General features: G+C 45.6%; 1 protein-coding gene across 1 annotated transcript in view; it reads right to left on the bottom strand.

The window, feature by feature from the left end:
• Positions 1–9,334, bottom strand: part of LOC309553086 (uncharacterized protein) — a gene marked incomplete at both ends in the record, with an annotated part of 111,974 nt that extends 102,640 nt beyond the window's left edge. The window contains 1 exon segment of the mRNA XM_082253985.1: positions 7,983–9,334. Within this exon segment, the coding sequence (XP_082110111.1) occupies positions 7,983–9,334 (1,352 nt within the window).
• Positions 9,335–17,882: the final 8,548 nt, after the last annotated feature.

Here is a 17,882-nt window from a genome sequence, read left to right as displayed (position 1 = left end):
ATCTCCTCACATTTGGTCCTCCTTCCCTTTTGCTTCTACTCAGCTAGTCTGCATGGCCACTGCTAGAGGCAGGGGAGAACAGCCACTGCTCAGCATGCTGACCACCGGTGCCATCTTGTCTTCTCCTGAGTTCTGGATGGAGAAGAACTCCATAAGTTGCGGTGTCCTTCCTGCATTTTCCACTGTCATAGGCAGTAGCTGTAGGTGTCCTGGTGTTGCTGCTTTCAAACTTGCCCTGGACAGAGCTCGGGTGTTATTCACCTGTCTCACTCTGCTGCAGGCCAGCCCCCAATGTCTGGCATGTATTTTATGAGGGAACCCTATGCCATATTTTTTGCTTGGGGTCCCCCTTTATTATTTATAGCATACCATTATTAATCACCTTCCACCTGGCATTGTAGATAAACAACCACTAGGATATTCCTATATTCCTGAGGGAGTTTTAGAATGTCTTCCTGATCCTGCACCTGTAGGCCTTCAGGCAGAGCGGATGAGAGAGCGGGTCACAGAGCGGGGTACATAGCGGATCACAGAGCGGGATACAGAGAGGGGTACAAAGTGGTTTACAGAGCGGGGTTTAGAGAGGGGTACAGAGAAGATCACAGAGCGGGGTACAGAGAGGGCTACAGAGGGGGGTATAGAGCAGGGTACAGAGCCAATGAAATCACAGCGATCACACATGCCTGCAGCCTCTGATGTGTTTTTCCTCTCACAGTGATCGACTGTCAAAGGAAAGTGAATGTTTCTTACAGTGACTGAGACTGCATAGTGTCACTATGATGACATTGTACTGCTATGGTGGTAATCATGTATAGTGGCTGGCTTCTCTGATATCACTTTATGTCAATGCAGCCGGCCACTATCTCTTATTACAGCCACAGCAGTGCAGCCAGCCAGCCACAGTGTTCCCATTCACCACCACAGCAGTCCCAGTGTCACCTAAAGGCCAGGCTCATATGTGCGGTGCTCTCTAAAGAATGATCTGTGTTTGGATCACTCTTCAGAGATCATTTGTCAGGCAGTGGGGAGGCTTTGTATCGCCTCCTTACTGCCTGCTTTAACCCTTTGGAACCCACACAAACACCCCCGTTCATTTGCAGCAGGAGGTAAAATTCCTGCCAAAACTGCAAAGCAAAGTGTCACAGCTGCGGCATGTGTACACCCCCAGCTGCTGTATTTCCATCTAAAGTGGGTAGCGGTTGGTGGGGGGGCTATAAAAAAGTAGCTCAACTGCATGATTTTACCTTCCCACTACCTCATGCGTGAACGAGCCCTAATAGTGCAGCCAGTCACAGTAATCCAAATCAGTGTAGCTAGAAACAGTGTTCTTGATTGCCACCACACAAGACAAATGCAGTCCGCAAAACAGTGTTCCTGATCCCCAGTAGGCTAGGTTTGCTTGGATTATAGGAACTGGTACTGCTATAGGTGACGCTACACTGAGCTTTATTCCCTGACCACTCATACAGAGGGGACCATTACAGTACATTGGTTTTGATACAAGTTGTTACATTGTGTGATACACAAGATACAATGTACTGTACATAATCATTTCAAACATTGAAAAAGTCTCACACATGTGGTATCCTGAATCTGTATCCTAAAATATCATATTAAATTGACAACTTTATGTTTTTATTTTCATTTTCTTTCTGCATTTTCCAAAAATGTGTTTTAAAAGACTCACCAGGCCTCTTAGAAATACCTTGGGGTGGTTATGCTCCAAAATGGGGTCATTTTGTGGGTGTTTCTCCTCTCCTGGTGTTCTAGGGCCTCCAAAAATTGAATAGGTAGTCAGGAAATTAGAAGTGTAATTTATGCCCCTAGAAAGCCTGAAGGTGCTCCTTGGATTTTGGGCTCCTTTATGTGGATTACCTGTGAAAAAGTCTCACACATGTGATATCCCCATACTCGGGAGCAGTAGAAAGTGTTTTGGGGTGTAATTCTATGTCCATGCTGTGTGTGAAAAATATCTTACTGACAACTTTGTGCAAAAAGTACATTATCATTTTCTTTCTGCATTTTCCAAAAACTTGCAGAAAAAAAATTATATTTTCAAAAGACTCTTAGAAAATATATTTTCCAAAATGTGGTCATTTTGTGGGTGTTTCTCCTGTCCTGGCACTTCAGTATCTCAAGAAATATGATAGGTAGTCAAAAAATGAGATACAAAATGTATGCTCTTTAAAAGCCAAAAGGTGCTCCTTGGATTTTGGGTCCCTCCGTGCATCCAAGCTGTGAAAAAGTTTCACACAAACTATGAGATATATACCTATGTTAGGTAACCCTGGCATGGGGAAAAACTTTTCAGTGAAAGGGCATTTAAAAAAAAAAACGCGGCCATTCACTAAATTTGGAAGAGATGGTGTTTAACCTTAAACTGTGTAGAGGGTTCTTTACGGTCAGAGCAGTAAGGATGTGGAATTCTCTTCAACAAACAGTGGTATCAGCAGGGACTGTTGATAGTTTAAAAAAACTATAAGATGGGCACCTTAATGAGCATAACATACAGGGATATACAATGTACTATTGACATAAACACACACACACTCACACACCACAGGCTGAACTGGATGGACTGGTGTCTTTTTTCAGCCTTACCAACTATGTAACTATGTAACATGTGTTATCCCTTTACTTGGGAGGTTTAGAATGTATTTTGGGGTGTAATTATAAGTATGCCCATGCTGTGTGTGAGAAATAACTTGTTAATGTGACAACCTTGTGAGGAAAAAAAACCCACATTTTATTTAATTTCTTCATTTTCCAAAAAAATTGTGACAGAAAATTACAACTTCAAAAAACTTGCCATGCCTCCTACTAAATACCTTGGACTGTCTACTTCCCAAAAATGTGTCATTTGGGGGGTATTTGTACTGTCCTGGTATTTTAGGGCCTAAAGAATAATGAGATAGGCCGTCAGTACATCAGTTTCATTCATGTGGAGTCTTTCCGTTCTTTTCTATTATGGAAATCTGCCCTGTTCCACTCTTGTTGGCAATCAGCATTTCATGGTTTTCAACCTTGCACCTAATTAATGGAAATTGGCTTTTTGGTTGCAGTCCACTATTAAGGCAGCATCTCCACATGTATCTCCATGGTTATGACTAAGCGAATATGATTTTTGTGAAATGCGTTAACGGTGTTTGTCCCCTGTCTCTGATTTTTGTCACTATGGATTTTTTTGAATCTTCAATAAATGGATTTTATTCATTTCAAACTCTCAAGTTGGAGTGCGGTTGCCTAACTTTTATCTGTCAGTACATCATCTGATCAATTTTCAAATACGAGGATTCTTCAAAAACTTCCCGCTCTTTTTTTTTTTTATAAGTTTCTCAGCCATCTTCACCACAGCGTGACAACTCTTATACTAAACTGCAAGGTCAGCCGGCCTTCCAGACAGACGAGTCACATGACACTCTCAGACACGACCAATGACTACTCCTCCCGCCCTCACCGTTTCCAACAAAAATATAAAAGTGCGGAAACTTTTTGAAGACCCCTCGTATATATCCCATAGTTTGTAGACTCTACAACTTTCACATAGACTAAATAATATACTAATAATTCTACTACTAAGACTGAATAATATACTATAATATGGCCTATTTTTACCAAAGGAATTCAGCAGAATACATTTTGGCCTAAATTTATGAAGAAAGATTATTTATTTGCAAAAATCTATAACCGAAATTAAGAAAAACTTTTTTTCAAAATTTTTAGTCAGTGGTGAATAAGTATCACCAAAAGAAAGCATTATCTAATTAAAATAAATTATATAAAATGAATCTGGGTACAGTGTTGCATGACCGAGTAATTTTCATTCAAAGTATGACAGCGCTGAAAAATTTGCTAAATTTTATAACAGAAATTAAGAAAACATTTTTTTTTTTAAATGTTGTCTTTTTTCCCTTATATAGGAAAAAAATCAGTGGTGATTAAATATAACCAAAAGAAAGCTCTATTTAAAAGGCATTATATAAAATTCATCTGGGTACAGTGTTTCATGCCCGAGTAATTGGCACTGAAATGTGACAGCGCTGAAAAATTAGCTACAATTTATAACAGAAATTAAGAAAAACGTTTTTTTTTTCTCAAAATTTTTAGTCTTTTTTCTCTTATTTTGGGGAAAAAAAAAAAAACAGCTATTAAATATAACCGAAAGAGAGCTCTATCTATTTCAAAGAAATTATATAAAATTCATCTGGGTACAGTGTTGCATGCCCGAGTAATTGTCATTCAAAGTGTGACAGCGCTGACAAATGTGCTAAATTTTATAACAGAAACCAAGAAAGAAAACATTTTTTTCAAAGTGTTTTGTCTTTTTTCCATTATATAGAAAAAAAAGTAGTGGTGATTAAATATAACCAAAATAAAGCTCTATCTATGTAAAATAAATGGTATATAATTAAACTGGGTACAGTGACTGAGTAATTGTCATTCAAAGTGTGACAGCGCTGAGCAATTTGCTAAATTTTTTATAACAGAATCTAAGAAAAAAAATTTTTTTTTTCAAAATTTTTCACCTCCATCACCCCCCACCATAATATAATAATACATCACTTTACATTTCAATGTAGACTTTTGTATCAGCATTGTGTGATAAAGCGGAGATAAGATAAGACAAGCCAGGGAGAGTCCCAGCTAATGGTCTGCTATTATCATATAACAGGAGATTGGGCAGACTCATTCCTGCTCATGTTTTCTGCCAGAGATTTCCCAGAATTCTCTCCTGTATGAAGGAGACGTGTATTTCCAGGACTGAAAACTGCACACATTAACCAGCTAAGCCTATTCCTGACATTTGTTGCTTACAAGATAAAATCAGTATTTTTTGCTAGAAAATTATTTAGAACCCCCAAACATTATATATAATTTTTTAGCAGAGACCATGGAGAATAAAAATGGAGATTGTTGCAATACTTTATGTCACACCGTTTTTGCGCAGCGGTCTTACAAATGCAATTTCTTATTTTTTTAAAAATACACTTTTTCAATTAAAAAATAAGAAAACAGTAAAGTTAGCCCAATTTCTATAATGTGAAAGATGATGTTACGCAGAGTAAACTGATACCTAACATGTCATGTTTAAAAATTGCGCACGCTCGTGGAATACCAAACTTTGGTACTTAAAAATCTCCATAGGTGACATTTTAAAAATTTCTACAGATTACCAGTTTAAAGTTACAGAGGAGATCTAGGGCTAGAATTATTGCTCTCACTCTAACGATGGCGGCGATACCTCACATGTGTGGTTTGAACACCGTTTACATTTGTTCGCTTCTGCGCGTGAGCTCGGAGGGACGGGGCACTTTAAATTTTTTTTTTTTTCTTATTTATTTTACCTTTCATTTTTTTTTTTTTTACACTGTCCCTATGAAAAAAAATGATCACTTTTATTCTTATTACAAGAAATGTAAACATCCCTTGTAATAGAAATAATCAGTACAGGTCCTCTTTAATGTGATCAATGGGGGGGGATTTAATGGGGTCAAAAAAACCTCACATCTCTCATTTACACTAAAAAGCAATGAAAAAAATAAAAAAGAGTAATTTTTATGTTTTTTTCAAGAAGAAAAAATGGGCCCTTTTAATGCCGGAGGGCGGAAGTGACGTCACTCCGGTCCTCCAAGGGCATAGAGTGGAGTGGAGTGGGGACCATCTTGCCCTCACTCGACTTCCTGCCCATCTGTACACGGGATCGGATCCTTTCCACTGCTACCGATCTCTCCGATAAGCAGTGGAAGTGATGGCATGCAGGGGGGGGGGGGGGGTGCACCTCTCCCACCACGCCTAAAAGTGATCCCATGGTGAATCTGCCACTGGGACCACTTTTAACCGCTTGCCGACCATCGCACGACTATTTACTGCGGCGGTCAGCCCCGTACAGGCAAAGTGACATAGTACTACGTCACTAGCCTGTGAGCCTCGTGCGGGCTAGTGCGCACCGCCAGAGGCGTGCTACCGCCCCCGCTCGTTCCCTAACAAGTCCACGCGTGTGACCGGCTGACCCGATGTCTGCCGGTCACTCGCGATCGTCCGGTGCAGAGGGAGAAAGGCAGGCGGCTAATTTAAACACAGCCACTTGTCTTTCTCCCCTATGTAACTGCAGAGATCATACGGTCCTGCTATGCAGGATCGTATATCTCTGTGGTTACACGAAAAGCCACGCCCCTTTACAGTTAGAAACACGCCCCTAGGGACACATTTAACCCCTGCATCTCCAATAAAGTTAACCACTTCCCTGCCAGTGTCATTTTTACAGTAACAGTGCATATTTATAGCACTGATTACTGTAGTAATGTCACTGGTACCCCCAAAAGTGTCAAAAATGTCAGTCAGGGGTCCGATCTGTCCACCGCAATGTCGCAGTCCCGCAAAAAAAAAAAATCGCAGATCGCCGGCATTACTCGTTAAAAAAAACCCCACCAAAAATGACATAAATCTTTCCCTTAGTTAGTAAACGCAATAACGTTTGCGCAAACCAATCAAAATATGCTTATTGCGATTTTTTTTTTACCAAACATATGTAGCAGAAAACAAATTGGCCAAAAATGTTAGAAAATTTAGATTTTTTACATTTTTTTGGGGGAATTTCATATAAAAAAATTTGAAAAATATTGTTATTTTTTCAAAATTGTTGCTCTTTTTTTGTTTATAGCGCAAAAAGTAAAAATTGCACAGGTGATCAAATACCACCAAAAGAAAGCTCTGTTTGTTGGAAAAAAAGGACGTCAATTTCATTTGGGTACATCATCGCACGACCGCGCAATTGTCCGTTAAAGTCACGCAGTGCCGAATCGCAAAATAGGGCCTGGTCAGGAAGGGGGTAAAATCTTCCGGGGCTTAAGTGGTTAAGGTAAAGCCGACCGCCCGCCGTTTATAAATATAATGAGGTTATGGCAGCTACCTGCTATCTGCTGCCATATCTCCGGTATATAACGTCAAAGTAGCGATGTAAATACACGGTGGGCGGTCTGGAAGTGGTGAATAGAAACAGTAAAATGAGGAATAAAGTAACCATCACTGGTTGGCCCCCTTGTGGTAGCTTTTGGCAGGTGACAGGTCCTCTTTATGGAGAGATCGGGGGGTCTATTACACCCTCCAATGTTTCCCCTGACCTCTAGAGGGCAGAGGAGAAGTTCTTAAACTGGAAGCAATTAAATCATTATCACTTCTGGGTTCATTCATCCCAGAGGAGATCACAGAACTGGTGTTCCTCCATCTCCTCAGTGTGATCCTGTCCTGGCCACTTACCACAGTCCCGGTCTCCTGGGAGAACTGGGAGAGCCTGGGAAGCACTGCAGGCAGTGATGGGAGGGGGTGATCCTTCACAGTGCTGTAAAAGTGATTGGTCATTGTAAAGCCACCCGGATTACTTTTACTAAACAGTCGATCGCCGGTTTCTGCGGCCATGACCTTGGTATAACCTCTTCCTGATGGGCCGTATATATACAGATGATGGTCAGCAAGGGGTAAAAGGACATCTGTCAAGATTTATGGGGGTTGTCATTGCTAAACTCCTTCTTTGAGAATGCTAGTTTCCTGGCTGTCATGTCTATGCTTTGGATACAATAGTGTCCCAGTGTTTGAACAAAGTACACAGCCAGGTAACTAGCATTTTCAGAGCAAGGCCTGCAATGACAGCCCTCATACTTCTCCCAGATGTTGTCATTATCTAAAATCATTTTCTGAACAATGGACCAATCTCACCACCCTTCCCTGTGATGTCACCAGACTGTGGGTGGAGTTCTCACATCTCCCCCCTCCCCCCACATATCTTTATACAACCTCTCCATACATATAACCCAGCATGGAGGGGCTCAGTGAAGGTGGTGGTGAAGGTGTGGAGGTGTCGGATCGGGTCACACAGATCATAAAAGGAGATCTGCCCAGCCTCATAATCCAGATCTATCCTGACTCTGTTACTGGAGAGATTGGTGGGTAAGAGGGTCCATTTACTGTCATGTATCACCCAATACTGATTATCAGTCCTGTCCAATCCCCAGGACTTCTTATTATTTCCAATCCATGACTTCTTTCCTCTCCTGTCTATACTGGGGTAACACATCCCGACTGCCCATCTCTCTGACCCCCCGACATCCACATCCCAGTAATGTCTCCCTGAGGAGAAACTCTGACTGCTCATCACCTGAGAATACTGGAATCTCTCTGGTGTTTCTGGGTGATTTTGGTCTATATCTGACCAGGATACAGTTTTCCTGTCATCTGATATCTGTAGATAATTACCAGCTGTGTTTCCATCCAGTAATATGTCTGCAGCTCCCTGTATATAGAAATATACATTTACCTCTCTTATTATATCAGATAAACCTGTGTGTAAGACCCCCGCCACACCCAGACCCCCTCCATCATGGAGGAGTTCCTCATGTCTCTCTCTGTCCTCATTATCTCCATCCTCAGTATCACACAAGTCACCTGTGTCTGATTCCTGTAAGACAGTCAGTGGATCCGTCATGTTACACAGCTCCTCAATGTCCACCATCTTCCTGGACAGCTCCTCCTTCTTTATTTCCAGTTCCTGGATCAAATCCAATAGGGGCACAGTGACCCGCTCTGCCCGCCCGGAGATGTCCCTCAGGGCTCTCTTCTCCAGATCTTCCAGACGTCTCCTGAGATCTCTAAACAGGGCAGTGACTCTCTCAGTGTCACCAGCTGCTTCTTCTTCTACTTTCCTCCTGTGCTCCTCCAGACTCTGGACTCTTTCCTCCGTCTCCTCTCTCTTTGTCAGAAGTTTCTGCAGAACATTCCTCAGCGTCTTCTTCTTCTTCTCAGAAGCCTCATCCAGTGACTCCATCTCATGTCCTTTATGTCCTCCAATCATAGAACAAGATATACAGATACAGGTCTCATCCTCAGTGCAGTAATACTCCAGGATCTTCTTATGGACGGAGCATTTCCTGCTCTCCATGGACAAGGTGGGGTCACATAAGATGTGTTCTGGGGACTTTTTGTGGACTCTCAGGTGTTTATCACACAAAGAAACCTCACAGTGCAGACAGGATCTAACAGCAGGTACAGGAGAGTCCACACAGTGAGTACAGAAGACCCCGGACTCCTCATGATCTGGCTGAGCAGAGAGGAAAGTCTCTGCTATGTTACGTAGTTTCATGTTCCTGTGCAGTGCAGGACGATCCGGAAACTTCTCTCTGCATTCAGGACAGGAATATCCTCCAGACCCCTCCTGTGTATCCAGCACACCATCAATACAGACCCGGCAGAAGTTGTGTCCACATCTCAGGGTTACAGGATCTGTATAAATGTTCAGACAGACGGAACATTCCAGCTCAGCTCTCAGATCTGCAGACGCCATCGCTGACAGCAGAAGGAAGTGAACGTCTCTGATATTCTCTGAGTTTATCTCTAAGTTGTTTCATGGACCTTTGAACTTTGTTATAAACTGAAAAACATTTCACTCCTGGTTGGCTGTTCTTACAGGACATAAATACCATAAACATGACATCTCTTTCTATAGTGAGGTGTCGGCTGATCACACTTTTCTCCCATGTTTTACTGACTCATCACTGTACTATGCAGGTTCCTGGTCAGTTTAGGGAAACCTTTTTCAACAGGAGAGTCCACACAGTGAGTACAGAAGACCCCGGACTCCTCCTGACCTGGCTGAGCAGACAGGAAAGTCTCTGCTATGTTACGTAGTTTCATGTTCTTGGACGATCCGGAAACTCTTTTTTCCAGAGGGAACGCAGTTCCATCCCCTCCCCCACACAATGTATGTAATGGGAAGGGGTACTAGAGTGTGCTGGAGCCGGGTCTTCTGATGCTGGTGGATCTATGGTCGCTGGGGGATCTGTTGTTATGAGGGTCTCTGATTGCTGGGGAGGTTTATTGTCACTGGAGTGAGAAGGGTGATTAATTGTTGCCTGGGAGGGATCTACTTTTGAGGGAGGGGTCTATGGTTGCTGGTTTCTTGGAGATCTATTGTTGCTGGGTGGATCTATTGTTGCAGGGGGTCTATTACTGACAGGGATATTTTTCTCAAAAAAATAGGTTTAGGAACCCCCCCTTCTGAGTCCCCCCTTGTCTCCGCCCCCTACCCACCTCTGAGCGCCGTCCCTTGGTTCCACCCCCTCCCCACCTCCCAGTACCGCCCCTTTTAGAGAATACAGAACCAAGTATCATTTTGTGGTGCTAAATAATTTGTATGGAATTTGTTAATGATAACAAGAATATCAGTAAAATAGATCCCCTTCAGCCAGCAATAATGCCCCCCAGCAGCAATAGACCCCCCACAAAAATAGATTTCCCAGCAACAACCGACTCCACCCCAGCAACAATAGATCCCCTTCAGCCAGCAATCATAGACCCCCAGCAACAATAACTCCCCCACACAATAATAGACTCCCGCAGCAACAACCAAATTCACCCCAGAAACAATACCTCCCCTGCAGCCAGCAATTATAGACCTCCCAGCAACAATAGATCCCCACCCAACAATAGACTCCCCCCAGCAACAATAGACTCCACCCCAGCAACAATAGATCCCTGCTGCCAGCAATAATAGACCCCCCAGCAACAACCGACTCCAACCCAGCAACAATAGGATTCCCCCAGCATTAACCGAGTCAACCCGAGTATCAATAGATCCCCCCAGCAACAATAGACCCCCATACAACAATAGACTCCCCAAGCAACAACCGACTCCCCCGCAACAATAGATCTACTCCAGCCAGCAATAATAGATCCCCCAGCAACAATAGACTCCCACACAACAATAGACTCCTCCTGAAACAACTAACTCCACCCCAGCAACAATAGATCCCATGTATGGTTGGGGGAGGGGGGAGGGATAACAGATGGTTGTGTCATGAGATGTATGGTTGGGGGAGGGGAGGGTGGTGGTGCACAATGTATTGCAGTCTCAGAAATCTCCCGGCACTCTGACAAATTATTGTAAAACCCCCAAAAGTTCCCCGATCCAGACACTGAGAGCGTCCAATAAACACCAACATACACACTAATATCTAATCTTCCCCCACCAACACAATATTTGTAAGCAATCTTCTTCCTGACCCCTCCAGTCAGTACAATCACTTAGGATAAGGTCACACGTCGGGTGCAAATTTCCCATTCCGTTGTTACTGCAAATTTCCTAATCAGCTGAATGTTTGGAGGCAGCGGCCACTGGCATCTTCATCATCAGCTGGTTGTTAGGGAGCGGGCCGGGAAGACGGACACATCGTCCTTAACAACGAATGATTCATCAGCTGTCAGCGGGCAATCCGCAGTACTCATGACTAGAGTTGAGCGGACACCTGGATGTCCGTGTTCGGCGGGTTCGGACGTGTCCCGGACTTTTGCCGAACTTTTCCCGGACACCGAACCCCATTGAAGTCAATGGGGACCCGAACGTTAAGGCACTAAAATGGCTCTAAAACACCAATGGAAAGGGCTAGAGTGCTGCAAATGGCAGCAAAGCGTAGTTAAGAGCATGGCAAGTGCTCTGCAAACAAATGTGGATAGGGAAATAACTTAAAACAACAAAAAAAAAAAAACAGAAAAATAAAACAATGTTCTTCATCTCTGAAGGACGAGGCCCATATGGAGTAGGAGGGAGGTTGAGGTGGTGGTGGATGTGGCGGTGTCATAGGCGTGCGCACAGGGTGTGCCGGGTGTACCTGGGCACACCCTAATCACCTAGGGCACATAGCATTATCGCTCTGTTTGCCAGTGAGGAGATGGGAAAGATCTCCCTCTGACCTGCTCTGCTCTATTTCTCTTTGCCAGCAGGGAAAGTAATGTATCGGGGCCATGTACATGTAGGCAAACACATGCATGTGTATTTAAACTTTGGGGTACACACCCTAATGCAATAGGCTGCGCACACCTATGGGTGGTGTAGGTGGAAGCGGCTGTGGAGAAGGACCAGGGCCGGATTAAGAGCATCATGGGCTTGGTGCTGAGGATTTTGAAGGGCCTTAAGGGCCATGCCTTGGCATGCACCCAGAGGAGGAAGGGTGCAGCCATGCATGCCTAATTCCACATGGGATGCTGTCTCTGAAGCCCATAAACGCATCCATGCATCGGCAACTGTCCCTCCTTGTCCGGCCTTCGTGCTGTGTGGGGAGGTTCTGAGGGAGCTGCCTGGGGAAGCGAGCATAGAAGCCAGACTTCTGTGTTTACAAGTGACAGAAGAGCGGTAACAGTGAATATGGCCAACCTTGGCCTATATAAAGGTAGGGGCCTGGAGCTGCAGCTCCAATAGCCCCTACGTTAATCTGGCCCTGAGGAGGACGAGGTAGCCAACACTGCTTCTTTTCACAAATTTTAAATGAGGGTACACCCCAAAAGAGTGAGAAAGAGCAAAAATGGAACAATGGCTGGGTAAGGTCGGTATCCATCACTATTCTGCACAAGGTACGGAAAAGTCCCGTGGGATCCATGCCTGGTTCATTTTAATGAACGTGAGCTTGTCCACATTGTCTCTGGACAGGCGGCTGCGCTTGTCTGTGATAACGCCCCCAGCCGTGCTAAATACCCGTTCAGATAATACACTGGCTGCAGGGCACGCCAGCACCTCCAAGGCGTAAAGGGCAAGCTCAGGCCATGTGCCCAACTTGGAGACCCAGAAGTTGAAGGGGGCAGACCCCTCATTCAGTACGTCTAGGCGTGTGCACACATACTGCTCCACCAAGTTGGTGAAATGCTGCCTCCTGCTAAGACGTTCCATATGAGCTGCTGGTGCTGCTGTTTGTTGTGGCGTGCTGACAAAGCTTTTCCACATTTCGGCCATGCTAACCCTGCCTTCTGAGGTGCTGGCGGTGCCCTGGTTGCGTTGGTGACCTCTTCCTCCTCCTCCTCCTCCTCTGCCTTGTGCTTCCACTGTGGCCCCGCTGTCAGGTGGGAATGCCAGCAGCATGGCGTCTACCAGCGTGCGCTTGTACTCGCGCATCTTGCGATCGCGCTCCAGTGAGTGAATTAAGGACGGTACGTTGTCCTTGTAACGGGGATCCAGCAGCGTAGCCACCCAGTAATCAGCACAAGTTAGGCAACTCGGCGGTCGTTGTGGAGACACTGCAGGATGTAATCGCTCATGTGTGCCAGGCTGCCCAGAGGCAACGAAAGGCTGTCCTCTGTTGGAGGTGTATCGTCCGTGTCCTCTGTATCCCCCCAGCCACGCACCAGTGATGGCCATGAGCTGGCCTGGGTGCCACCCTGCTGTGAACATGCTTCCATCTCCTCCTCCAGCTCCTCCTCCTCATCCTCCTCATCCTCCAGAACTGTGCCCCTGCTGGACAATTGTGTCCCTGGCGTTTGTGTGTGCAGGAACCCACCCTCGGAGCCCCTTGCGAATGACTGCCCTGAAAGCCTTGGAAATGTTACCTCTTCATCCTCCTCCTCATCCTGTGCCACATCCTCTTCCATCATCGCCCGAATTGTTTTTTCAAGGAGGCATAGAAGTGGGATAGTTAAGCTGAGAACGGCGTCATCGGCACTGGCCATGTTGGTGGATTACTCAAAACAGCGCAACAAGGCACACAGGTCTCGCATGGAGGCCCAGTTATTGGTGGTGAAGTGGTGCTGTTCCGCAGAGCGACTCACGCGTGCATGCTGCAGCTGAAACTCCACTATGGCCTGCTGCTGCTCGCACAGTCTTTTCAGCATGTGCAAGGTGGAGTTCCACCTTGTGGGCACGTCACAAATGAGGCGGTGAGCGGGAAGGCCGAAGTTACGCTGCAGCGCTGACAGGCGAGCAGCAGCAGGGTGAGAACGCCGAAAGTGCGCACAGACAGCCCGCACTTTCTGCAGCAGCTCTGACATATCGGGGTAGTTTTTAAGGAACCTCTGCACCACCAAATTCAGCACATGCGCCAGGAAAGGGATGTGTGTCAAACCGGCTAGGCCCAGAGCTGCTATGAGATTTTGCCCGTTATCGCACACCACCAGGCCTGGCAGCAACCACTCATTTGTCTGCTGTTCCATGCTCCTCCACAACTCCTGCGCGGTGTGTGGTTTGTCCCCCAAACAGGCAAGTTTTAAAACTGCCTGCTGTCGTTTACCCCTGGCCGCGCTGAAGTTGGTGTTGAAGGTGTTACGCTGTCCGGATGAGGAGGCGGTAGAGGATGAGGAAGCGGAGTAGGAGGAGTTAGGAACAGGAGGCAAACTGAAGCACCCTGCAATCCTCGGTAGTGGAAGGACATGCGCCAAATTGCTATCCGCCTCAGGCCCATCCGCCACTGCATTTACCCAGTGTGCCGTTAGGGAGATATAACGCCCCTGACCGTGCTTACTGGTCCACGTATCGGTAGTTAGGTGGACCTTGCCAGAGATGGCGTTGCGCAGTGCACACCTGATTTTTTCCCCCACTTGGTTGTGCAGGGAAGGGATGGCTTGCCTGGAAAAGTAGTGGCGGCTGGGCACGACGTACTGTGGGACAGCCACCGACATAAGGTTTTTAAAACTGTGCGTCTCCACCAGACGGAATGACAGCATTTCAAAGGCCAAGAATTTTGAAATGCTGGCATTCAGGGCCAGGGATTGCGGGTGGGTAGGGGGGTACTTCCTCTTCCTCTCAAGTGTTTGGGAGATGGAAAGCTGAACGCTTCCACGGGACATTGTGGAGATGGTTGGTGACCCAGGTGGTGGTGTTGCTGACAGATCCTCTGTTTGCAGGGTGGCAGGTGCCGGTATCACTACAGATGTGGCTGGAGCGGCCGAGACTGCAGCAGAAGAGGAAGCAGGATGAGCCAGAGACGTTTCTTGGTTTTGAAGGTGTCTACTCCACTGCAGCTCGTTCTTTGCACTTAGATGCCTGATCATGCAGGTTGTGCTCAGGTTGAGAAGGTTTATGCCTCGCTTCAGGCTCTGATTGCACAGGGTGCAAACCACTCGTGTCCTGTCATCAGCACATTTTCTAAAGAACTTCCACGCTAGAGAACTCCTTTGAGCTGACTTTGGTGCGCTCGTTCCCTTGCTGCGTTGGGCAGTAGCAGGCGTAGTGTCTAGGGCACGGCCACTCCGCTTCTGCACCCTGCTCCCTCTTCTGCTGTGCTGGTGGCTCTGTGCGACTACCGCCTCTTCCTCCAAACTACTCAGGTCACCTGCATGACGTTCATTCCATGTGGGGTCGAGGACCTCATCGTCCTCCACATCATCTTCCACCCAGACTTCACCCCTGCCCTCCTTGTCGGTCTCCACAATGCTGAACGCCACAGCAGTTGGCACCTGCGTTTCGTCATCATCGGAGACGTGCTGCGATGGTCCTTGCATGTACTCATCTTGAGAAATAAGTGGTTGGGCATCGCTGCACTCAATCTCTTCAACTTCTGGGGCAGGGCTAGGTGGATGGCCCTGGGAAACCCTGCTGACAGTCCTCAAAAAGAAGAAGAGACTGCTGTATGGATTGGGGCTCAGACTGCTTGCCTGATTTCCAAGGGGGTGAGGTGAAAGACGGTTGGACATTGGCTGCAGGTGCCAACTCTGACCTTTCTGCAGTAGACTGGGTGGGAGACAATGTGAAGGAACTGGAGGCACTGTCAGCAACCCAATCTACTATCGCCTGTACTTCTTCAGGCCTCATCACGTCTAGAGGCGCATTATGCCCTACCAAATACTGCTGCAGGTTCTGTCGCCTACTCACACTTGTGGAAGGTGTTTCACTTGTGCGTGTAGCTGGCACAGATCGACCACGTCCTCTCCTTGCAACAGGAGCTCTACCAGCAGCACCACGACCCAGGCCACGGCCCCTATTTGGCGGTCTCCTCATATTTCTGTAATTTATGATCTTGCCCTAGAAAGGTGTTTATTGAATAGCGGAACAAAACAACAACAGTATCGCACGGGTGTATCTGACAGTCAAATATGCAAACTATGCCGCAATTTAATGTTTTTTACCCCCAAAAGGGTGTATATTGAATAGCGGAATAGGAAAAAGGATAAAAAAACGGTGTATCTCACACGTACAAACACAGACTAGGCCCCAATTAAATTTTTTTGTACCCTAAAGGGAGGATGAGGAAGAGGAGTAGGAGGAGTTGGGAACAGGAGGCAAACTGAAGCGCCCTGCAATCCTTGGCAGTGGAAGGAGATGCGCCAAACAAATTTAAAAGGTGTATCTCACGCGTACCGATACAGACTATGCCGTAATTTAATTTTCTTACACTCCAAAAGGGTGTATATTGAATAGCGGAATAGGAAAAATATTATAATACGGTGTATTTCACACGTACAAACACAGACTATGCCCCGATTACAATTTTTTGTACCCTAAAGGCAGGATGAGGAAGAGGAGTAGGAGGAGTTGGGAACAGGAGGCAAACTGAAGCGCCCTGTAATCCTTGGCGGTGGAAGGAGATGTGCCAAACAAATTTAAAAGGTGTATCTCACACGTACCGATACAGACTATGCCGTAATTTAATTTTCTTACACTCCAAAAGGGTGTATATTGAATAGCGGAATAGGAAAAATTTTATAATACGGTGTATCTCACACGTACAAACACAGACTAGGCCCCGATTACAATTTTTGGTACCCTAAAGGCAGGATGAGGAAGAGGAGTAGGAGGAGTTGGGAACAGGAGGCAAACTGAAGCGCCCTGCAATCCTCGGCGGTAGAAGGAGATGCGCCAAACAAATTTAAAAAGGTGTATCTCACATGTACCGATACAGACTATCCCGCAATTTAATTTTTTACACTCAAACAGGGTGTATATTGAATAGCTGAATAGGACAATTTTTACAAAACGGTGTATCTCACACGTACAAACACCAACTAGGCCCCGATTACAATTTTTTGTACCCTAAAGGCAGGATGAGGAGTAGGAGGAGTTCGGACCAGGCAGGAGGCAGACTGAAGCACCCTCAAATCCTCGGCAGTATGAGATGCTCCCCAAAAATTGGAAAGGTGTATCTCACACGTACCGACACAGACTATCCCGCAATTTAATTGTTTATACCCAAAGGTTTTGATTGAATAGCGGAATAGGAAATATGATCAAAAAAAGTGTATGTATCTCAGACGTACAAAACCACACTAGGCCCCAATTACTATTGTTTGTACCCCTAAACGGCTGAATGAGGAGTAGGAGGAGTATGGAACAGGCAGCATCCTCAAATCTTCAGAAGTATGAGATGAACCCCAAAAACTTGGAAAGGTGGATCTCACACGTACCAACACAGACTATCCCGCAATTTAATTGATCCCCAAAGGTTTTGATTGAATAGCGGAATAGGAAATATGATCAAAAAAAGTGTATGTATCTCAGACGTACAAAACCACACTAGGCCCCAATTACTGTTGTTTGTACCCCTAAAGGCTGAATGAGGAGTAGGAGGAGTATGGAACAGGCAGCACCCTCAAATCTTCAAAAGTATGAGATGAACCCCAAAAACTTGGAAAGGTGGATCTCACATGTACCAACACAGACTATCCCACAATTTAATTGATCCCCAAAGGTTTTGATTGAATAGCGGAATAGGAAATATGATCAAAAAAAGTGTATGTATCTCAGACGTACAAAACCACACTAGGCCCCAATTACTGTTGTTTGTACCCCTAAAAGGCTGAATGAGGAGTAGGAGGAGTATGGAACAGGCAGCACCCTCAAATCTTCAGAAGTATGAGATGAACCCCAAAAACTTGGAAAGGTGGATCTCACACGTACCAACACAGACTATCCCGCAATTTAATTGATCCCCAAAGGTTTTGATTGAATAGCGGAATAGGAAATATGATCAAAATAAGTGTATGTATCTCACATGTACAAAACCACACTAGGCCCCAATTACTATTGTTTGTACCCCTAAAAGGCTGAATGAGGAGTAGGAGGAGTATGGAACAGGCAGCACCCTCAAATCTTCAGAAGTATGAGATGAACCCCAAAAACTTGGAAAGGTGGATCTCAC

This window comes from Pelophylax lessonae, assembly GCF_965119305.1.
Source record: "Pelophylax lessonae genome assembly, chromosome: 4".
Taxonomy (NCBI): domain Eukaryota; kingdom Metazoa; phylum Chordata; class Amphibia; order Anura; family Ranidae; genus Pelophylax; species Pelophylax lessonae.
The sequence above is the reverse complement of the archived record's forward strand: the minus strand, read 5'-3'. Positions and strand labels throughout refer to the sequence as shown.